General features: G+C 45.7%; 1 protein-coding gene across 2 annotated transcripts in view; it reads left to right on the top strand.

The window, feature by feature from the left end:
• Positions 1-24,785, top strand: part of Pdzrn3 (PDZ domain containing ring finger 3) — a 224,755-nt gene that overhangs the window by 153,857 nt on the left and 46,113 nt on the right. Inside the window, exon 1 of one of the 2 annotated variants that reach the window (XM_048438476.3) lies at positions 23,969-24,173. The exons of the other annotated variant lie outside the window; for it this stretch is intronic. Coding sequence (XP_048294433.2) covers positions 24,105-24,173 — 69 coding nt within the window. The 5' untranslated portion in view covers positions 23,969-24,104. Of the gene's footprint in view, positions 1-23,968; positions 24,174-24,785 lie in introns of those variants that run through there. 2 annotated transcript variants of the gene reach the window in all.

The raw sequence follows: 24,785 nt of genomic DNA on the forward strand, positions 1-24,785 counted from the left end.
AGGTGCACACCCATGCAGCAGGGTCTATAACCGTGTCTGACCCCAACATTCTCTGCATTCCTAAACTAGTTCACTCTAAAATCAGACAGATGTCTAATGGGACCATTCTTCCCTTTCACTGGTACCATTTTTTTGTTCCAGGTCCCTGATAATTCCCTTAAATGTGAGTCAAAGTGGAAACCCATCCCCATGAATTTGTGTGTGTGTGTGTGTATGTGTGTGTGTGTCTTACAGGTGTATATATGTACTCTGGTATGCATGCACATTAAGGCCAGAGAACAGTCTCCGATATATTTATCAAACCCTATTCATATTCTGTTTTGAAACAGTGTCTCTCATTAAGTAGGCTAGCCTGGCTGGCCAGTAAGCCCCCAAGGAGCCTCTTGTGTCCCTCCAACACTGGGATTACAAACACACACCACAACTCTTGGCTTTTGTTATGTGGGTTCTGGGGCTTGAATGCCTTTGCTTGTACTTGCAAGGTAAGAACTTTTCCAACTAAGCCAACTACTTGGCCACCATTAATCTTTAATAGAAAAATAGTATCAGAATGCATATGCTTTAAATGAAGATATGCATTATGTAATTTGATTTACATTTCTGCTTTACCCCAATGAGGTATAGGAAGACAAGAAAACAAAAAAATAACATGTAGCAAAGAAATCAAGTTATTTACATTATTTATTTCTTTTGTTAAATTTTATGTCATATGGGGTAATACTCATGTGTTTAATCTGACTACAATTGTATTGTAAGCAATTGGCCTTCTTGTGAGAGGTTAGGCCCTAAAACACCGACCCAACCTATACGTAAATGTCTCTCGTCTTAGCTTCTGTTTAGACAGTGTTATTTTGATGGGATGCATAAATCTTACCAATCATAAAAATTGTGAATAACATCTGGCTTAAATTAGAAAATAGTGTCCATTTATTTCAATGTTAACAGTACTTAGGGCAGATTAGTTTTTCTTAATTACACACTATCAGGGGTTTCATTCTGACATTTCCATACAAGTACGTAATATATTTCAATCATCTTCATCCACTTAACCTTTCCTGCCTGTCCTACTAGATACAGGTTTTTTGTTTGTTTTTAAAGAATAGATTTTTATTTTTCTTTCTTTGTGCCAATAGCTGCTGGTTAGCTTTACTTCTGTCCAACCTTTCCAACCACAAACATAAATCGCGACTGTCCCTTAAAAGAAAACTGGCTCGCTTCTGCTTGAGCCTTGACTAGAACAAGCAAGTTGGAAACCATGCTGATGTGGGATGAATAAGAAAGTGTTTGCCAGCTCTGCAGGTCTCCCCATCCGACCATAATAACTGCACCAGCGGGGAGGGTAACATCATGAAACAACAGAACACACATGCATGCACACATGCATGCACATGTGCACACACCACCTTTAATCATCGTAGATGCATGAAAGTTAATATTTATACTGGAGACTATATGGAGAGTGTGTTGGATTTCTGCTCCACCCTGTCCCCCGAAAACTTGGATCATCTTCTGAAACTTCTCACTTCATCTTCCAGTATATTTCTCTCATCTCCATAACCACTGCTCTGCAACACACCCAGAAGTGGTTATTATTTATGCAGGGTTTGTGCTCCCTCTACTGGTTTTGTAATTAACTAATAAGTCTAATTCCCATAACTATGCTGATGTCATTGATTATTTTTTTGTCCGTGGACATGGAATTATCTAAATCAGTATGTTCTGGTCAAACATCATCAGGAAAATTAGCAGGGGATCAGATAAGGACAGTTGGGCTAGTGAAAAAAAAGTATACACTTTTCCTAGTCTGAATCTAAGTTCAAGAAACTTATCCGGGTGTGGCAGCACACACTAACACTTGGGGGGTGGAGGCAGAGGATCAGCGGTTGCATTCCTGCCTTGACTGACACAGTCAGTTCAAAACCCTCTGGGTTGCATGAAACAAAGCAAACAAGCAATAGAACAAAAAAAAAAACCCCACTGTTTGTTTTATGTTTTATTTGCTTGATGCTAGAGAAAGGCAGACTATCATTGATTAAACTGATAAATCTTCTACCTTAGCATAACATCAGGGGCTCATATTTAAAGCAAAATATATGTTATGTAAGTGATGAAAACATATATATGTATATGAATCCTGAGAGCTTCAAGAGGCAAAAAAAAAAAATGATTTCTGTAGGTGACAATAGGGTTATCCCTGTGATTTCGTGCATCTGATGTAGCTCTCCACAGTCATGGGTATCATAGAGTGGCCATTTCTTAAAGGCCAGCCTCTCGTAAGCATTAAGAGTCCCAGCCCTAACTGTTGGGTTTGCTGAAATTACTTGTGGTTCCAGCTCTGCATGACCATGAGTCATTTCCTCACTTTTCTGTTTACAAATGGGAATAATAGTGCAGACCAGGGTGTTCTTACCCTGTGAAATCATTGAAAAGAGCAAGAGAAGTTAACTCAGAGGACTGCTCTTAGAGAAACTCAGAGTAGAATCCCATGATGGGAAAGCTGTCATTGGCCAGTACTTGTAACTTTTTTTTTTTAATGTGAAAAGCAACTCTTTCCCTAATCATAAAAACTAAACTTACCATGCAAGCTGGGAGAAGGCTCCCAAAGACACGTTGTTCATTTCACTAGAAAATACTTGGGCGTTTCTGAGCAAATAGCTCAAAAGATTGTGTACAGAACTAGAGAAGATGCCAGAAGGAAGCAGCTAAGGAAGAGGATAGAAAAATCAAGATACATTTCCCAAGCATAATCAGTCGGTCAGACCAAAATAGTAACAGGTAAGAACATTTACAAACTTGGCTAGTATCCCAATATCCAGAGGTGAAATTTGAATAAGCATCCTCTTTCAAGCATGTCTAGCCCTTTGACATTGCAACGTGAAATTGTTCCCTACAGAGTTCAAGCTTGATAACTGTGCAATTAAGTTATGAAAACAGTTCACACACATACACACACAGTTTTAAGTCAGTTTCCAGTTTATTATTGGGTTGCATTCATTGCTAACCTTGGCTTTAAGCAGCAGACCAGGTTTCAGGCTAGACATACCTAGATGCTATGGATTGATTTACTTATGGTTATTAAAACAATCATATTTATTATCTGTGAAACAACGTGTTGCTTTCCAAGCTCGTTCTAGAGCCTCCTTCTCTCTCTCTCTCTCTCTCTCTCTCTCTCTCTCTCTCTCTCTCTCTCTCTCTCTCTCTCTCTCTTCCTCCCACCCCTAACAGGCTCTCACTATGTAGCCCTGACTGTTCTGGAACTTGCTCTGCGGACAAAGCTGGCCTTGAACTCATAGAGATCCTCTACTTCCCCAGTTCTGGGATTAAAGATGTGTTCCACCTAGGTTGTTTCCAGGTTCTGGTGACACCCGTCTTTAACGGGAGAGTGATGGAGGAGATACCTTAACAGAGGGGGTTATTGTGGGGTTAGGGAGAAACCTGGTGCCAGGAAGGCCCCTGGGAACCAAGCTAAGTCTTAACCCTGCTAAGACTCCTAGCAATCGTGGAGAGGGTACCTGAACCGGCCTTCCCTTGTGATCAGATTGGTGACTGCCCTAGTTATCACCATAGAATCTTCATCCAGTACCTGGTGGAAGCAGATGCAGAGATCCACAGCCAAGCTGGGCTGAGCTTGTGCTAGCTCACAGACTCTGGACCAACAGCTAGGAAGCCAGCATGGCCAAGGCCCTCTTCATCTGGGTGACAATCGCGTAGTTTGGTCTTCTGCGGGGCCCCTAGCAGTGGGACCAGGACCTGTTCCAGATGCATGAGCTGGCTCTTGGGAACCTATTCCTGATGGCGTATGCCTTGTTCAGTCTTGATGCACAGTGGAGGAGCTTGGTCCTGCCTCTGCTTGATGTGCCATGCAACGTTGATTCCCACAGGAGACCTTACCCCACCTAAGTGGAAGAGGAGTGGAATCTGTGCCACCATACCCAGTCGGCTCCTTTTGGTCAGTTAGCATGTTGTTCTGGTCACCTTTCTAGAATGGTAAAAGTAGTGCTTCATCTGGGTTACAGTCACTGTTATGCTTGTCCTGCAAGGTTGTGTCACCCTTAGCATTTGAAACTGCTCCACCTGGCTTAGAGTGTTCTCAGATCACTCAGATTGAAATTAGTAACATCCAAGGTAAGACAGGAAAGAAAAGGAGAGGGGAATGTAGAATCAGGTGGGCTTCATTTATCTTTCCCAAGATTGATATCAGTAAGTCTTGGGTTGTTCCTATGATTTCCTCCGGAGGACCATTCTTTGGAGATGCTTGGTGATACATATTCTCCCTCTTTCCATAGGCTTTGGAGAGAAAAAAAAAGAAGCAGGAGGGGGCCTGTCACCTCCTCCTCATACTCTGAGTGTCTTCCAGTTCTCTAACTGTTTTAGTCTTGGCTGAGCCTCCCTGGGTTTATAAACATGGTGGTAATGTCAGCCATGTGTGCAAAACTCTTGTGAAACATGGGCGCCTGTGGTCCTCAGACCCAAGCTGGCTATCCTTGTCAAGAGGGGAAGGAGGGGTGACATGAACATTTGTTTGCAAGCTGGTTGTAAAACAGGGAACCACGTGCTGAAATGGCTCACCACGACTGGGTTATTTAACTCTGATTTTTAATTTTTTTTCTACTGTGCTTTGCATAGACCTTGCCTACCCTCTGCCATGAAAATATTTGGTATTTATACTTTAAAGAGCATAGGCCACTTTGTTTGTTGATTTAATGCATGCTAGAGGTTTTATAATGGTTATTTATATTGGCTGACACTGACCCCTCTCGGAATGACCTGTTGATGTTGGACAGGGATAAGAGGCCCTGAGTACAATGCAGGAAATGGAAAGAGATCAAACAGAACGAGCATGTTAGTTTAGAAATGATGCTGCACGGCTTTACATGGAGTTCAATTGTCTGCATAGGGGATCCTTGGAATTGCATTATAGGAATGAGGCATTTTCTTCAGGGAAATCTAAGAGAAGTTTTCAAGCTGTGTTTTGCATTACAGTATCAATACACTTGGCGTTATAAAAATCTTTGGGTTGTATAAAATTATATATAAAGGTTATACATCTTTAAAGCAGGATGCAATCATTATGGTTTAGAAAGGAAGACCATAGCAGCCATGATGCAAAGCAAGCCATTCTGTGAAGTAAGTCCATTTCTGTAGACAGCGGGTTCACTAGTGTGCATGCCTGCTGGGGGAAAAAAAAGAAAGAGAGCTCTTACTTTCTCCCTACCCTTGCCTCTCATCCCTGTCCACCTTTTCTTTCATTTATTCAATGGCCCAGTGTCAGTTTGTTCATAGCCCATTTCCCATGTCATTTATCACCGTACAAATGTCAGTTATGAGACAGAGGGACACACATATTTGACAGCTGCCCAGTAAATTATGCAGAAACAACTTAAAGACAACTGCAGATGATTTTTAAAACAACAGAGCTGTGGCCAGTTAAAGAATTTCCTCTGAAGGCTTGGCACAAGTTCTTCCCTCGTGAATATCTTATAAAATACAAATTACTCATCCATATCCACTTAGTGATGGATGAGCGTTGTTTGGGGATCACACCACGGTTGCTTAAAATTTGGAACCAAGTAAAATGGAGTGTCCTGTAGAGAGCGAAGGGGAAGTCTATGTGTTGGAAATTTAAGAATTAAATCAGTTTGTGAATAAGAGAGCCAGTTGAATGATTCTAGAAGCCTGTTCCCACAGATACGACTTGGCCATACATACTGTTATTTGGTGAGCATGGAGTTTCCATTATATCATAATCTCTTACCTTTATTGGAGTTACATGAAAAGCAAATTTAAATAGAATCTATTTGCATAGTTAAAGTGCATACTGCCATCCTGGTTTTAGAGAACTCCGGATGACAGCCAACATGCAGGTCCCAGGAGGAAACATTAAGATTATCATCATGTTGGTGGCAGTGAATTTTGCTCAAGTTTAAAACCCTGTCCTCACCCCACCTCGACTGTAGATAACACTGCTAACCTAACATATTGCTGGTACCTTTGTCTTCAGTTGGACAGTCTCTCATTCTTCCTCAGTGTATGGACTTTCTGTAGCTATCCATGCAGTTAGACAATCACAGATAGAGTCAAAACCAAAAGGCAGCAGGAACAAAATAAAATAAATGCAGGGTTGAATGAACCTCTCAGTGGAGAAAGTATTCACCACATAAGCATAAGAGCCTAAATTCTAATCCTTGAACCAGAGTAAATGCAAGACAGTTGCACATACATCTGTAATCCCAGTATTCTTACACTGAGATGGAAACAAGAAAATCCCCAGAAGCTTACCGGTCCACTGGCAGGGAGTAAACAGCAGCAAACCAAGGTGATCATGGCTCAGAAGGTGAGGACTGGCTCCCGAGATTGTCCTCTGACCTATAAACACGTGCCCTGGCCTGCACATGTCCACACTTGCGCACACCAATTTCCACCAATGGGTAGAAATCTAGCTCAGTGGTAGAATGCTTGCTTAAAGTATGCAAAGCCCTGGATTTGACCTCCAGTAACACACACACACACACACACACACACACACACACACACACAGAGAGAGAGAGAGAGAGAGAGAGAGAGAGAGAGAGAGAGAGAGAGATCTGTATAAAAATATACAGACTTGTCTTGTTATGAACAGGATTTGTAACAACTATTTGTATAGCATTTCAATTTGGTATGTAAATAATCAGAGTATTCAGGGGGTTATGCAGAGGATATTATATGCGATTACTAGATATTTTAGGCAAAGAACTTGGGCATCCACAGATTGATATATTTTATGCAAGAGTCCTGGAATCACTTCCCTACCACTAACCAAGACTCAACCAAATTTTGGCATGATACTTGAAGATCAAGGATTTTGTTTTATTCTGTAGCCAGAGAGCCATTTTTCCTCTTCCACAGGGGTCAAGAACATGACTATGACCTGAGATACATCTGTCCATGGCTGCACCAAATGCATTAGAGGGCAGCCCCAAATCCAGCAGATCACGCCCTAAGTGTTCTGGTATAAATCTGATTTAGTTCGGTTCTCACCGTGTCCTTTCTGTATTGAACAGTAGTGCAGGATCCCACTTCCCAATAAAGCCACTTCCCCACGAGCAGCTCGAGCATGTTTATCTCCCAGCCTGTTGTTTATAGAGCTGTGTGTGGTGAGAAGTTTCAGTGTCTGTGAGATCCAATGGAGAGAAAGCTGATGATCTCACATAGAACACGCCGTGATTGCAATGGGTGGAGTCACCTGGTGTCAGCCAGCCACTTGTTCCTTTGACAAACGGCAAGGAGCTGTGTGTTGACACAGGTGGGCAGCAGCGCTGGACAGGTGGTTAGTAACTCAGCCACTCGCGGGAACCAGCTTAGCTTTGGCGGGTTTGTCGCGTTTTGTCGTGCTGTGTTTTAATCCCGTTTATGTTTCTCTTCATTGTCCCTCTTTGGTGTGTATCTTTGCACCGTGTCCTACATGGCAGGCGCTGGCCTTTGTTGGATTAATCGGTGTGCTCTCATCTAGGCCATGTGGTCTCTGGTGTTTATGGTCTGCAGTTGAGAGTCATTCACGGGACTGATCGGCTGGTTTGGGCATTTGCATCCCTAAGACTTACCTCTCCATCCCACTCACACGTCTATCCACACATCCACTCCCAACAACACAAATATTGACTGTACCAATCATTCATTAGCAGTAAAAAATTGGAGAGCAATTATTTTTTTACTGCGCTTGCCCTGAAAGACACCATTAATTACTTTATTGCCTGTGGAGCTGAGCCAGTTTCGGTGTCCCGGGAGCCTGCTCCCCTCCTCCAGAGGTATTCGCAGCTCGGAGGAACACAGCACAGGGTGTCATCTGGCAGGCAAGGTGCTTACACGGCCTTCTGAAGTGAGATGCCCCTGCCTTGGTGGTGGAATCCTCATGATAGGGAGTCCACAGGTCTCAACAGCAGTGACGACGGTAGGTCTCCTGAGGGCTCCACTTTGAGTGGAGGTGGGCGGGTGTGAAATTTGGAATTTGTCAGCTTTTTTAAAATTCCTTTTTATAAAAGTGCAAGAAATTCTTGAAATCCCAGTGATAACCAACAGCCAGGGAGAGTTGTCTGCTCCTTGATACTGACGGTCTCCTCAAAGAGCGGAGAATGAGTTCAAACCCTTGCCAGACTTTCCTGAGCAGCCTGTCACAGCTGGACTTTTGCAGGTGGGCGTGACCAGAGCAGCCATCACGGTGTTGTTGGGTGGTTTTCCTCCTCATCCTGGACAGTTAGCGGAAATACAGAAAAGCCTGAAGGAATTTACACTTGGAGTTGAACCAGCCTGATCATGCGTGTCTGCTCAATCTGGACCCGTCCTTTCCGCTTTGAATAGATGTGTGTGTGTTAGAACTGGATAGCCCTCACACACAGAGATTTTGGCCTTATGTGTATGTGCCATCTTCCGTTGAAGAAAATGAACTGGAGCTTATTAATATTTCTTATTATGCACTAGAGTTCAGTGTCTGTGGGTAGCAGGGAGCACCCTGAATCTGGCAGGACCATACCGTTTATATTTAGTGTGTCTGTGATTTGCAATCCAGTCTCTGTTCACAAGAAGTGTTACTCATTTTTTTTTTTTTTTACTGCATGCTGAAATAGCTTGGCAGAAATGTAACAATAGACTGAGACTGTTAAAGAAGCTCCATAGGAGACAGGCTACAAGACTTCATGGGGTTGGCGGATAACCAGGGTCGTCCTGGAACACTGTGAAATGAGTTATACCTTGAGCCTTATGTCTGTTGAATTCAAAATAATTTTAGGAAAGATTTCCCAAAAGTGAATGCAGTAGAACCCAGTTGACTTGTTTCCTTCTTTATAAAGTCTTTAATAAATAAAGAGTAAAGTCTGGTTTGGGCACTCTTCCAGAAGCTGACCACCATGTGTCCTAAGCAGCTATAGGCTGGATATTGCCTGGATTCAAACATCTTTTGCATGTCTGTGAAAGTCTGTATTAGTATCCCTTTATAGCGCATGTTATATGAACAAAAAGTCAAAGTTTCCAATCGTGACATTCAACTAAATGATCAATTCTAGCCTGCTTTGATTAAATTATATATTCAATTATTTTGTTTGAAATTAATAACTTGATTATATTACCACATGCTATGTAATGTTACAGGTGCTGTTCACGTATTTAACAATGAGGCGCCAAGTACGATTAACAATGTGGCTGCCAGAGGAAAGATGCAAAATAATTATTTTTTCGATACACAAGTCCTCATCATGACTCACAAATCAATATGCATCTGTGGGGATTTGTTCTCGCTGTAGATTGGGGACTTCCGGGTGGCCTCCCCTCATTTCCCTATGAATGTAAAACCTGGACACTTACACTTGCCAGGCAGGTTTTCCTTTCTCTCTCTCTCTTTTAAAGACTGATGTTTAACTACAACCACTGGGACCTAAATCAGAGCATCCCATGCCTAAGTATGAATATTAATCAGACACCAGGCCGTCGAGTGTCTCGCCGAGTCTGACAGTTTAAAGGATCAGTTAGTTAATTAGAAGGTGACATGGCACACCAGGTCCCCAGGCTCTGTCCTGCATTCTGTCTCCTCTTTTCATTTTCCTTTTTGACAAGTTGAATTACATCATTACTCGCAGTTTCCCTTCTTAGCCCCACCACGAAATGAGAATATTTTCAGCTTTAATTATCTGTGATCTCCTCCCCTACCTCTGCAAAGACCAGGCTGGAAAATGAAACTCAAAGAAGCCTAGGAGAATCCGAAGTTCAAAGGCCCGCAGAGATCGCCCTCCTCATCCAGCTGCACCGCTTCACAGGATGAATGCGCAGGTTTCTTCTAGCACTGGAAACTGGGTTGCAGTAGCCATGGTGATGGCTGTTCATTGTTGAAGGTACCTCAGGTGTAGACATGTCGTGTCAGCTGTCCCCGTGGCTTCTCTGGCTTGAGATGACAAATCTTGTGAATACCTTCGCAGGGTGGCCCCCAATTATATTGCCCCACGTTCCTTGACCATCACTGCACCCACACACCTCACTCCAAAGTCTGAATAATTCTGCCCTAATTATTTCTGGCCATGATATTTCCCTCTTGGGAATCTTAATATCAAGTATGTCCGTGGCTCCTATGGAAGCTAAGCTTCCCCAAGGGAAAATAAGATTTCGAGCAGCACTGAGTATTCCAAACGATGCTTTCTCTGATGAACCAAGTGCAATTAACTCTTTGGTCTTGTCTGCCCATTCTCTTCTCCATGAATCTGCCATGGCACATTGAAAGCTGGATTCGACAGTTGGCTTGTGTGTCTGTGGGTTTGCTAAGACCCTGAGTTTCTCAAGGGAAAGAGCTAAATATTGCATGTGTCACCCCCGGTGACTATGGAAAATGGAAAAGTTAAAAGCGAAAGAAGGAAATCTGAAGTCCACCACTGGTGCTGGGAGCCAGGCACGCTGCTGAGTAACTGACTACAAGCAATTCTTCGCGGTTCTGTGTGGCCCAGTAACATGTTAGCTGAGGCAGAGACAGCCTGTGCTGAAGAGTCTGAGGTGGGATGTATGACCAAACATCCTGATTCCAAATCCCAGGCGGCTAGCCTAGCTAGAACTTGCTTGTCGGGTGATGAGAGGTCTCTTTAGACGACACCAGAAGGCTCCAATTGCTAGATTCTCCATGACAGAGCACAGAGACAAGATGGGGGAGGAAGATGGTACACATGCTGGGTAGTACGCTGTGGAGAGGAAAAGTGGTGGTTTCTGAGAGGTATCCCATTATTTAAAAGAAAGAGGGGAGCAGGCATATGTGGTCAGCAGGGCAAACGGTGATCTGCTGAGATCCAACAGGAACGTATATTGGTTAGAGGGGCCAGGGTGAAGGTCTGCGGTTAGAGGGAGCTAGAGCTGGTAGTGGTGTGTAGATGCAGGAGGCTAAGGACACATCTCAATGCTGCCATGAAGTAGCGAGGTGACCTCATCCTCTAGGACACGAAACATCTTGGACAGCAACTTAATAATTGCTTAAGTGGGTGAAAGTGCAGGCAGTTACGTGGAGGCTGTGGAGAAGTTCAGGGGGAAGACTGAAGGAAGAGGTGGGCCACAGCAGATGTGTTTCTGAAAGTTAGCTAGGGAACAACTTTGGGCTTCAGGAGAGAGACAGACAACAAGAAACATAGTCCATAGTCCCCTCAGGATAGATGGTGACCCGGAAGTGCATGTCTGTTAGTATGGAAAGCCTAAGGTCATAGGCATCAAAGGAGGCTGCCTTCCTGTGTGACTGAGTATAATGGCAAATACAGACAACTTGAAGGCATCTAGAATCCTGTAGGAGAAGAAACCCCTGGGCTCATCTGCGAGGGACTTTTTAGATTGTGTTCATTGATGTCGGAAGACCCTGCCTAGGCTCGGGCAGCGGCTCCTATAGTTTGGGACTCTGAACTGAATGAAAAGGAGTAAGCGAGCTGAGCAGTATCATTCATTTCTTCCTGCTGCCTGACTGTCTCATGCTCTTGCAGCAACGAGGGAGGCTGCAAAAAGGCCCTCCCTTCTTTGGGTTATATCAGGTATTTTCCCACAGCAATGTAAAACAGAACTAATATCCTGAGTGTGCACCATGGGAAGAGCCCAGTGTAAGAGTATGCGATGAGGAAGAGTCACAGAGGTTGTTTCCCCACCTAGAATCGCAATACAGGAGAGGGAGCTGGCTGAAGGACAGATATTAATACACGGACTGCAGAAAACGTGCTGCCTTTTAGGAGGTTGGCACGAAGTAGGAAGATGGAGCCCGTGCCACTCAGAATCAGTGAAGAACCCTGTCACGTGACTGTCACCACGTAGCTGGCACAAGTAGGGAAGAAATGTTGTGGGAGAGATGTGGGGCACTACAAGATGGGGGATACTTAAAGTATGGGCACGGAGAACGTACCCTGGGCTACAGAACAGCTCAGCATATGACACACGAGGCTCTGGAGCCTCCTTTCTCCATAGTGCCCCCACCCCTTCTTCATTGGGGGGGGGCATTTCTCATGTCCAGAAGCATCCTGTTCTTCCCTCTGCTTTACACTACTGGGTTGTGCTGCTTCCCACAGGACTGTGGCCAGAGGCATAGTCAATGGGTCAGGCTGGGAAGAGGGTACTGAGAATGTAATAAGTGCTTATACTCTTTTTAAAATCCTTAAATCAGGTGGAGGATGTCTTTGGAGTTGGTTGTGGGTTTTGTTTTTTTCTTTTTTCTTCCAAGGAAGGCACTAACAAATGAAGCCTTCTATGATGCTTATAAGACAGTGCTTGTAGCTCGATTCTTCATCCTCAGCACTTTTCCTCTTTAGCGATGCCTGTCCGTAGTATCCAGATGATGGCGTCTTACTGCTCTAGAATGCACAAGCCATCAGTAATCATTAGTTGATGAGGTGGTTGAGTGGGGCCATGGTATGGCTTGCCCAAGAAGCACTCAGTATCCACTTGCCTGTGAATTCGTTCCATTTCCTTTAATAACATGGCTCACCTCCAGGTAGATCAGAGCAGGACACAGAAAAAAGCCAGGCAGAATTCATTGTCTCCTCTGCTATGAAAGGAAGATGGTGAAACAGGGTCTTAACATTCTTCCCTTCCTTCCAAAACCTAAATTGTGGTTTTGTAGAACCCACTCATCAGTTTTCTAGTTGATATTGCCCAGCACAGCACTGCCTGTTAGGAACAGGCAACTTACCTGAAAGATGTCAGCCTCAAGGCCTCCCAACATCTGAACGCACCGTGACGGCTTTCACACTTTCGTATCTCTCTGGTATTACTGTTGCGCTTCAGCAAGCCCAATAATATCAAACGTATCTTACCAAAGATGGTTCTAAATCACTTCCATTTTCCCTGCCTCTAGGCTCTAGCCATAAGACCAGAATCCTAAGTGAGGATGTTGCCTGTGATCTAGTGTCCAGCTCCTCCCCATTTATAGTGTAGAAAACTTTTATTAGTGTTTGAACGCACACATATCAGTTTTTAAGATTAAGTACAATGTCACTGGTTCTTACCCAGCTCACAAAGATACTAAATTGTTAGATTTTCCCAGAGAAGGTTTAAAAATTAGGATTGCCATTTGTTGGCAACGTCCCCCTCTCCAAACAAACCATTGGTCACGATGCCATTTGCTAACTTACTCTGTGAAGTGCTGTTTTATATAGAAAGTAAATCCAGGGTAGAAGCTTCGTAAGTAATTTCAGGCTCGATGGCACTTGAACCTCATAGGTACGAGTGAATTATGAAGCCTCAATTGGCAATGCTTTTTTCCCCCAAGTAAGCGTCTTCAGTGCTCCTTGTTTATCTTCTGAGTAGAGCTGTCTTAAAGTACGGAGCCAGCTTCTGTCTAATGCCCAGGTTACCCAGCAGCACACGCTTCCCCAATTATCCAGCCTCTTCAGCCTTCACAGCCAAGCAGCCTGTGACTCAGTCCCAAGCTCTTAGAAAGGACAGTACCTGGGGGGGGGGGGGGGGGGGCGTGTCCTGAATTCCAGGATCTGGAAAAGGACAAACAAAAAGGAAAAACTGACAAAATAGCCACAGGCGCTCTTGTCCCTTTGCGGCTTGGATGCCCAGTTCAAAATTAAGATATAAGCTCTCTCTGCCTCTAGTTTCATGCCACTTTCTCACTCTGTGTCCATGTGCACTTATGTGCCTCTGTATGTGTGTGTATGTTCATGTGTTTGTACATGTGTTTCTACATGTATACAAATGGATGAGATACCACTTTGGGTATCATTCCTCAAGACGCTAGCCGTATGTTGTGGTGGAGATGGTGTTTTGAGACTGAGCCTCTCACTGGCTTGCATCTTGCCAGTTTGGCTAGGCTGACTGTCAAGTGAGCCTCAGGAATCTACCTGGCTTTCCTCGCTGGCACCGGGATCACAATAACTTGCACCCTGCCCAGTTTTTCTTCAGATTCTAGGGATCAAAGCCAGGTTCTTGTGCTCATACAGCCGAGCTTTTGTTGACTGAGCCATCTCCACAGCCCAGCCCTTTCAGTTCCTTCGATCTTTCCCCCTTCGCTCTAACATAAACAGCTACAGGCTCTTTCTCGAGCATCGCTTCTGTCTCATCCTTCATCTGCCTTCAAGTGCACAGTTCTTGAGGATTTACTTGCCTATGCCCCATGCCTGGAGGTTCCATCACTACTCCACTCAGCAAATTCTCTCTCTTGTTGGTCCCTGACTGGTCCTGGATGTCACTCTATCCCAAAGCCTTAGCATAAGCTCTGTTTGAATTAAATGGTTGGGAATATAGAAGGCCATGCCTCAAGAAGGTGGCAAAGTGCAGATGGTGGCAGATGCTGTAGAGCTTCAGACCAATCTTGATAGTGAAGCTGGCTTTAATATGAGTGTGGGAGCTGAGGGATGGAGTTCGAACTGCAGTATGCGAAGGCCAAGGAAGATAGCAAGTCCACCAATGGGTGGTAAAGTGAAAGATTCCAGACCTCCTTCAGAAAACAGACCAGAACACAGGAAGTCCTGGAAGCCAAGTCTACAGAGCTGGTGAGACAGTGTGCGGGAAGCCACAGTGAAGCTGAATGGGAGTACAGAGTAGAAATTCATCCTGCCCTGAAACCCGGCAGGCTGTCAGCATGGTATGGTATAGACTGAGTCTTCTTATTTTTAAATCCATATAGTTTTATATGGATTATAATTTATAGCATTTTTCACACATTGCAAGTGATTAATTGTGTGCATTGTGGGGATTAGATTTTATTTCAAAAGCACACATAAGTGAAACCAAATTTAAAGAGAACTATTACATAAATAGTAGCAGAGGCTATTGATGAATGGTCATCGCAGCCTCCTATAGCCGGAAGTCACAGAAGGGACACGGGAAGACCTCACGGGGCAAGACACTGTAGACATGTCTCCTAAGCTGAGGACCAACGGACAGAGTACGACAACTGGGGCAGCATCAGCAGTCTTAGCCAGAGCAGCTGGTGCCCCCATGGAAGCCAAAAGTGAGATGCAGTGGTCAGGGCTGATGCATGAGGACGGGCTGAACCTGCCGTGTTGATCACTAAACAATGGTGTCTGGTTCCCAGTGGGTGCTGAGTAACGATGGTGAGCGAACGGATGGAAGAATGAGGCAAGGCGCTGACTTCTAGCCATGAACAGGCACCATTGGTTCTTACTCTGCAGTCCTAGGCTCTGACATAGGGAGGCTGGGAACAGTGAAGTAGTTCCCACAGTCTCTCTTAGGAGGTGCTCCCAGGAGACACAGCCTCCCTTGAGTGGGACCTACCTGCCACCTGTGGCCTCAGACAGAGGTTTTATATTTATATCATAATGTGTAGCCAACCTTGCATGAATCCGACACCTTGGCACTCCGTAGCTTCAACAGGCCCATGGCAGGACCTAGGAGCAGCCGAGCAGTCAAGACCATACACCTCATTTCCAGGGACCAGCTTTGCCCTGCTACTGTTCAGCTTAGCCACACGGCGCTCAAGGTCTGTGTACCAGAGCATGGGAACTTCACAAAGGATTTTTTTTTAAACCCATATTTTAGATTGCAGCTGTTGATGTTTAATTGTTTCTGATTTTCTGAATTACCATTTAATTAAAACAAATTTGAAGATGCTGCCACTGTTCGAAAGCAGCATCCAGTTTGAAACTAACTTAATTTTTAAAATAATGAGATGAGGTCACATCTGCTCTCCTCCCTCCCGCGGTTTTGTAGCTTTTGGTTGTCCTCTGGGTATTCTTTACAAGCGTGTTACTCTATAAATCTCTGCGACACACCAGTGATGTTTCCGTGTGTCCCCAGAGGGTCTCCCCTTTCCCGGTTTTGTGCTCTGACCACCCTGTCACGTGCCTCCCTCGCTCCTCAGAGCCAGCCCTCTACTCTCATAACTAAGCCAGTCTTGAGTCGTCTGGAACCTAAGGTGTTGAATGTGCGCTTGTCTGAACTCCTGATGCTCTTCCAGACCTCTGCTTCCCATCGCCTTTCTGACAGTGAGGTTCCATCTCTTCTTTCTTCCTGACCTGGACTTTATTGCCATCCAGCGGAACCTCATATGCAGGGATTGGAGCACACACACAGGTTTCTCTCAGACCTGTTATCACGAACAAGGTGGGGTAGGAGCATGGGCCCGGTCACTCTGTCACTTCCACATCTCATGCAGAATGAAACCTGTTACACATCCATCATGCTTCCTAAGCCCAGACACCAGAGGCAGATCTGAGATCCTTCTGAGACTCCTGTGGACCCAGCTCTTTGGTGGCTATACATGTGAAGAAAATTGTCTAGAATGAGACTAGACATCTCATGATGCTAGCCATTCATGCCTGGTCCTGCTGGCCAGCTAGCTCTTGACAGAACACATGTGTTGACTAGGATCACTTTGTGAGGACATTGTGTTTCTTGAGCTGTTTTCTTTACCAGACCCAGCCCTTTCCCAACGAGAAGGTAGCCTTTAAAGCCTGTTGCATACATCAGCATTCCTAATGGACTGGCAAGGTCTTACCTGCCTTAGGGGTAAGCAGTCCAAACTCTGATCTCACTGCTGCCAGGTGCATGCCCAGTGTTCTTGGGCACATTACTTTGGCTCTTTCAGCCACAGTTTCCACTGAGGTTGAACAGGAATGGCTGGGTGGAGTGGTGAGGGTTACTGGCTCATTCTCTCATTAGTATCAAAGAACCTTTGCTCAAATTCAGATGTACTGATTGGGCAGTTATGGTCAACAAACCAAATCCAGAACCAGCCCACTGAAAACAGTAGATGTAGTCTATGTTTAAGGGTTTGTTATGAGTATACAAGACAGTATGATAGTCTTGATTTTGCTTCTTGTCCCCAAAAGATATTTTCTCTCTGGCCTACCCTTATGTGAAAAGGTTGTTGCCCCTAACTAGTGATAGAATGGTTTTTCTATCCCTCCAGATTGTCAGTTTTTTCTTGCTTCATTGGCCACTTGCAGAATATGTTCTAAGGAATCTGACAGGTTTTTGTTCTTTGATGAGTACGCCCCTGCAACACTGGAGCAGGTGGCCACCCTGCCATAAGGTAGAAAAACCCAGTTCCCAAGACGCTATGAGCTCACCCTACCCTTCTGCAAGTTATTCCATAGTCTGGACTGAGTCATCTCAGCATACTTCCCTACCCTATCCAGATGCCCACACCACAGCCCACATGATGCTCTTGTAGGAACTCAGACTTGTTCTTCCCACACACTTTGTGGGACCTTCTGGGGCTGAGGATCACTCCAGACATTTAGGGGAATCCATTCCCAGGAATTCCAAGTTCAACTGAGGAAAATAGAGGCACCCATCTATCATCCTTGACTGGAAGAGGTCCAGGCACCATCACAATGTTTTGTGGCCATCCAAAGACCAGACATCTCACAAGGGTGACCTCATAGCTCAAGTATATCAGGAAACTTTTTCTTTTCATTGAAGCTAACAGAGATCTTTTCTTTCATGCTTTCATGGGCACAGCAGGTGCATCCTCCCCATTGCCGGCCTTTACTGCTTTCTTGTCCAGGATCCTCTTTGTGGTCTACTTGTCAGGTCTTAGACACAGATGCTCATCTGCCTGCATGAGATTTGAAGGCGGCTGCAGTATATGCTCATCAGTCTGCTTGCCTCCTTCCTTACCCGACCTCCTTGCAGGGCACAGCATCTCCAGTAGCTTCAAGCACAAACAGGAAGCTGTCAGTCTCCAGCAGCCAGAGTATTTATTCCATGAGATTCCTAGATGCCCAGGCACATTTCCTTGAGACAGCAGACCCCCAATCAATCTGGAGAGGGGAAAAAAATCCTTTCATTGCTCAGGATGAGATGCGAGAGCCTGCACTGATGTTCTAAATACACATCAGCTTCTTGGAAACAAAACCACACTCACAGCTGCTCCTGCGTGTCTTCAGGTCATCTCCATTGTGTTTGCTGGTACCTTTGAAGATGTGCTCTCCTCAGCTAAAAAGGCACGCTGGCTTTCCAGTCTCACATTTCAAGCAACTGCCTGCCTCTCATCAAGCCCAGGGCAACTCACTAACTGTGGTTCAAGCAAGCTGTCAAAACCTGAGCTTGCCTGGTTGAGGGTTAACTAGAAGGCATTAAATCGTTTCCTCAGAGCGTGACGCTTAATCCCTGGCCGAGACTGGACTATAGGATTTATAGGAATAATCCTTCTGTCCAGGGAAGAAAAGGTGTGCTTCCCAAGCTTTAGGCCTTAACTTTCTGGTGGAAGCAAACTCCCTTTGTCTCTGTTGAATATTGTTTGTTGATTCAATATTCAACCAACCCAGAAAAGCTACCCTGCAGAGTTCAGATCTTGTTTGTCCTGTATCTGATACTGAATTTGTTTGTTGGTTATTTACCAAGCACCCACACAGGAGAGAGTTGGGTAGATAGAGCCGAATGAAGCATGGGATCTGGTCCTAGAAGAGTTCCAAGCTAGGAAGAGGAGGGTGGTGCAGGCATGGATTAACTCCTCCTGGGAGTTATGCAGAAGGTTTGCCATGGCCTGCAGCGCGGTGCTATGAAAGGGAGGTGAGGCCAATGGACATACTAATGGACATGAAGTTGGGTGCTCCAGGCAGCGTGCAGCACCTGACACAGACACCAGTGTGCACGTCCCCAGCAGATGAAGAAAGGAGGACAAATGGAAGAACGTGGCCCCTGGTTGGAGAGCTTTCACTTGGTGCTGTGGTGAACTTATCAGGTGGTTTCTCATGTGTACTGGGCATGTGTAATAAACTCACTACCCACGGTATAGAGTAAGGACTGGAGGATGAAGGAGATTGGAGCTATGAGGAAGACACGTTAACAATTGTGATCTGAAAGGAAGTTGGAAGTGATCTGAGGAAGAGCCAAGCCAGTAAGATCAACCTGAGTAGCTGGGAGATTTGAGGGAGGACAGTTCTGTCCCGTCACTCACCTGTTCTACATGGCATTTTTCTACCTCGCTGCCCCTGTCATACCACATCTATTTTTGCTGTCTTCCAGGAAGTCCATAGGGAAGTTTTTGTCTATCGTTTGATGAGACCTGCGTTTCTTATACACCAGAGAATATGAGCAGGTCCTATTTCGTGTATCAGACAAGATAACACAGTTTGTGTGGAAAACAATGTGCTCACTTTAGAGAGCTTACTCAGCAGTTCTGTGCGGGTAAGTTCACATCCACACCTGCTGACCCTGAGCATCACCCCTGTCATGGGTAGGGTTTTTATTGCTATGATAAAACACCATGACCAAAAGCAACCTGGGAAGGAAAGGGTTTATTTCATCTTCTAGCTTAGAGTCCATCATCCATCATCCAGGGAAGTCAAGGCAGGGATTTTGAGACAAGGAACTGATTCAGAAGTCAAAGAAGAACGATTCTTGTTGGCTTTTGCTGCCTGCTTTCTTCTAGCTCCCGGGACCACCAGCCTAGGGGTGGCAGTGCCCACAGTAGGCTAGGCTCTCTCACATCAATCATCCATCAAGAAAGTGCACCACAGGCTTACCCACAGGCCAGTCTAGTGGCAGGGGGCGGGGCGGGCATTTTCTCAATTGAAGTCTTCCCAGGTAACTCTGGCTGTGTCGAGCTGACATCAGAACTAGCCAGCACAGTCCTCAATGAGCTGGATGTTCAGAGACCAGTTACTAAAGCTATGCCCCGGCCCCTTCAGTGTTTGCAGATGGCCCCCTCTGGAGCATTGAGCACTCTGCTGACCCTTCTTTGCACTCCATTTTTTTTTCAATATCCACGAAGACAGGAAGAGACAGGGGTGGGATGGTACCAGGTGGCTGAGCAGAGCGCCTTGTACTCTGACGAGCTTGTTGGGATTTTCAGGTAATACTGTTGCTAACTGGGGAAAATGCGATGACCACCTTCTCCAAGCAATGGGTGCCATTGCGCAACGTGCGGTTTACATTTCTGCCGTCCAGGCTCCAACAGTGGCTGTCCTCACACTGCCCCTGGGATCAGTGTGACTCGGGGCTTGAGTGTGTTCCATCACATAGGGGAACATTTCTTGGGAAGATCATGATTCTCAGAGTCTCAGAGAAAGCAAGATATGAAAATGAAATTTGCCTTGGACATGTGTTGGACGATTGTCCCAAGTAAGGGGCAGATGTTCACTTTGTTAGTCTTGTTTGGGGCACTCCGGGCACATTAGAGTTTTGCGTTGCTGTTTCTATGTGATGTTTTAATGCCAAAAAACGGGAACAGAACTGAGAGTAGATTTTGGTCTGGTGTCCTCTCTGTCCCCCTCCCCAGTGTCAGGCAAGGAGATATGTGACATCCGATTTATTGGAATATTCTGCTGAGACAGGGGTTTTTCAGAGCCAAAGTCTGCTTTCCCTCTTAGACTGGCATTCTGTTAGTAGTAGACAGTCCGGTGGTATTTCCTAACATCCACATGATGCTTCTCACAGGCATTGGGTCAAGCCGCAAGTGTGACAATCTGTTGTCTCCCATGATCCTCAGAGAGCTTTGATAAAATGTAAAATGCTGTCCTACCCCTTTAAAATTTCTGTTTAGAAAGTACAGTCACTTCTTTCCACTATGCTATTTGAATTAATATACTGTGACTTTGTTACTAGTATTACTACTGTTTGTTTGTGGGGGTGGGGCAGTCTTCTCTCCTTCTACCCTGTTTGAAACTGTTGTTTGCCACCAGGCTGGCTGGCTCGGAGCTTCTGGGGAGCCTCCTATTTTCACTTCCCATCTCACCAGAAGAACTCTGGGATTCCAGATGTGTGCTTCCACATGAATTCTGGGATCTAACTTGGGTGCCCGTGCTTGCAGAGAAAGCCTTTACTCACTGGGCGTTCTCCCTACCCAGTTGCTGCTATTTTAAAATGAATTAATGAACACGAGTTTTAAGTTTCTGGTTTCTTGCATTCTGATAAATATTGATAGTTACACCGATGATACCTTCATACTTTCTCACATTTTTTGAGACAGTGTGTCTTGTTACATACCCCAGGCTGTCCTTAAACTTGTGGCAGTCCTCCTGCCTCAGTGCTAGGATTACAAGTATGCACCTACAACTTGATTCAACATTTGAAAGCTTATAAAAGGCTCCTAAAACCAAAATGTTTAACAGACACTGTGCTGAAGCCCAGTGGAGTGTTCACTACAACTCTCTCAGCTTGGGATTATAACTTGAAAGATTCATAGCAAGACATAGACGTCTCTAACAACTCCACTTGGGTTCGTTTCAACATTTATTTGTGGTTGTTTGAAAATAAATAAACAAAGAGCGACAGTGAAGCCAAGGGTCCTTGTAACTTTAGAAGAGCCAGCCGTGACTGCAAGCCTTCCCTTCCTTGGACACCTGGCACCGTGTCGTGCTGGCCTTCATGGCTTTGTGGAGCCGCCAGGTGGTCTGCCACCTAATTCATCCCGCTAGCTGATCTGTGTTTCCTCAGCTCCCAGGGTTGGTAAGACTGCCTCAGGAAGCTTAAGCCTCCTGTAAGGAGACAGTAAACAAGAGATCATCTGTAAACAGGCTCTCACTGAGTCTGAAGCTAGCCCAGGGGCTGGAAGACGGCTTGTGGGTAACGTACTTGCTGCACAAGTGTGAGAACCTGAATTTGGATTGGGTATCCATGCCAAAGCTAGATGTGGCTGTGTGTTACTGTAACCCCCAGTGCTTGGACCAAGAGCAGGGGGATCACTGGGACTTGCTAGGCAGCCAGCACAGTCCAAACAGCAAACTCTAGGTTCAGTGCAAGAGGCCTTATCTTAACAAGTGATATATGAAGTGATAGAGGGGACCATTGGAAATCCACCTCTGGCCTCTACATGCATATGTGGGCATGCATGCATGCTCACACACGTGCACACACACACACACACACACACACACACACACACACACCACAGGGACAGGGAGCAGTGGTGGTTATCATCCTGAGGAAAGGAGTATGGTAAGGTGACTGTGGTGAGCACCCTGGAAAGTAGATGCCTATAGGGGACACCTGCAGGTGACCTAGCACAAGTTGTCCTCAAGAAGGTTCCTGTGGACTGAGACTGGGTAAAGGGCTGATAAGAATTGGGAGAGTAGAGCAGTTTAGAAAGAGGGTCATTGTCCATGAGGAAGAGTGTGGTTGGAGTGTGCTGAGAAGCAGAGCTAGGGGGAAGAGGAGAGTACGGACAATATAGACGAGGACCAAATCTTGCCAGGCCTTCTGGGTCCCTGGGGTAGATTTTGTGCTTTCATCCAGATATGATTAGAAGTCACAGGAGGGCTTTTAGGCGCGTGCGGCTGGCGGTTGGGCAGACCAGACTCAGAGATGAGCTGGATGCAGGCGAGGGACAAGGGTACACATAGGCCTATCCTTCCTTCACTCTGTGTCTTAGGAGCATCCCTTCTCCCGGGTCTGTGCTACAATACTCTGGAAAACAGCTGGTTAACATGCCCACAATTACAAATGAGGAGACGGAGGCTCCACAAGCTGCTAACTACATAAGACCCTTCCCAGAATCCTCGACAGTGGACAATCAAGGCTCCTGCCCTGCCCAGATCCACCCTCCAGTTCAGTCTATGCCTGCCTCTTCTGACACCAGCTGAGGCAGAAACAACAGATAAGGACCCGAAATGGAAGTGGCCATCTTCCCCTCCAGCCATTAGAGCTGTGTGCTGGCCCAGCCAAGGGGCAGTACCTTATTTTCTGTCTGGGAAATGGGACCCTACCCACCTGTTGGCCACCGGCCTAAGTAGGAGTTAACTGGCTCGGGTTTACTCACATCTCAGGTGTGTCTCGGCTCCCAGAAAAAGGAGGCATTATTCTTGCACTCCCGTGACACCTCCTGACAGGGGATGTGGGAGTCTTTCTCAGACAGTTCACCCTTTATCTAAGGAAGGGGGTGGTAGTGGCTCTGGAAGAGGTTATGGGAATTTTCAGCATTGCCATTTTGGGTGAGGAAGAAACACCAATGTGTCGCGTTCAGGCAGTAGGGCAAGCGGGGGTTTTTGTTAATTTTTTTTAAGTAGTTTTAAAAGCCATGAGGCTTGTTCAGTGGCACAGGGACGGAATAAAGATGCAAGAAACATTGTCTTAAGACAGAAGCTCCCCAGCGCCGTCCGTGCTCACCTTCCGTCTTTCCTATCGACTCTTCCTGCTTCCTTGACACACACACAACACTAGACACAGCTACAGAACCTTGGCAGCCGTGGGATTCCAGAGCATAGGTGGGAGCACCGGTGACACTTGTCTCTGAAGTGTCATCTCTGCATTATCTGGGACATCTGCATCGCTGAGGAGATGGCACCAGGCTGGCCGTGCTTCTGTTGCTTCCAGGTCACTTTGACAAATAAGTTTCTGCCTTCAGGACTGGCAGGGTATGTTGGTAATAATGTCTGCTTGCTCGCCTGGAGGGCAGCCTCTCTCCTTACCCCACCTAGCTACTTTACATACTCACGGATCTAGCTTGCAATTTAAATTTGTATATTTTATTCATAGGTGGAGCATTTTTCCCCTACAACTTTGTACACAGCTAAACATTATTGGAATATTATTCAAAACATGTCCTTTCCATAAAATCTGTTTATGTGCCATCATTATCTGCAGCATTAAATACATTTTATATCATCAGAAATTTTATGATATATTTAAAAATGAATTTCTACTTAGGCAAAATGCATTAGGGATTATCCCAAGAGACCCTACTGGAAAAAAAATGTAGTCATGTTTATTTGTAACTGCCAGAAAATGGCTTGCAAAATTGTTAGTGTCTTTTTATTATTCCCTACCACTGGAGCACTTGCTTGTTAATTAGAGAAATTTCAACTGTCATAGTTGGCAATTATAGCTTCTGTATCATTGTCTGTTATGAATAGTCAATGAGAGCTGATTAATATGCATGAGCAGCAGTATATATCGCGTGTGCATTGGACCACAATCCAGCTGCCAGAGTCACTAGGAGGAGGGAGCAGAGTGTGTGTGTGTGTGTGTGTGTGTGTGTGTGTGTGTGTGTCCGCGCGCGCGCGCGCGCGTGCGTGCATGCTGCGAGGGAAGGAAAGACAGCGTGGAGGGAGCAGAGAGTTGTTTTGCAGCCTCAGCGAGCCATGCCTGCGTGAGGCTTTGCAGCTGCCTGGCACACCTGAGGCTCTCAGAGAGCCCTTCAATGCCTGCATGCTGAGGGAGCGGCTTCCCGGGCGCTGGCGGTCCTGAAGGCTTTCTTTGACATTCCTCCAAACATGGGATGCAGCTTGTGCAGCGCGCAGAAGCAAGAGGAGCAGTACAAATTACTCTATGAAGTTTGCCAGGTAACGCACGGCAGGTTGGGCTGCAGTTCTCCACCTGGCAGCACCCCTCCCAGGGCAGGAGTCAGGAATTTGTGTGTGTCTGTGTGGGTCCCGCCTAAGCCAGCCTTGTCCACTTCTCCGGAGATGTTCTGTTAACTCCCTTTAGAAATGTGCTTTCTCGCAGCTTTCCGGTGCTGGGTTTCGGGAGTCTAAAGAGCTGTCGCTAGTCTCGCAGTGTGTTTGAAGTGTGTCAGAGAACTCCATGACAACTAAGTGCTCTCCAGAGTGGCCGACAGGAAGGGTCAAAGAGTGGTCACGCATCCTTTGAACAAGTTGGGGAGGATGGGGGAATGATGGATGCTTGCAGTGTGTGTCTGTTTACAAACAGGTTTAAGGTACTGTTTGCCACGGGACAAAGTCCTCTGCAGCGTCTTCCTCTCAGCAGCTTCTTGTAACGGGACATGTGGTGCACGTTTATGTCTCACGCTTGCCGCGTCCGTACATCTATCTCTCTGTACAAATGTTAGCAACTTCTAAAGCGAGTGACTTGATCTTACAGGCTGTCAGTCACCCACAGCAGGTGACTTGTCACGGCTTCTACATCAGAACATGCAATTTCAGTTGCCATGGAAG

Source organism: Myodes glareolus, chromosome 3 (assembly GCF_982192425.1).
Source record: "Myodes glareolus chromosome 3, mMyoGla1.1, whole genome shotgun sequence".
NCBI lineage: Eukaryota > Metazoa > Chordata > Mammalia > Rodentia > Cricetidae > Myodes > Myodes glareolus.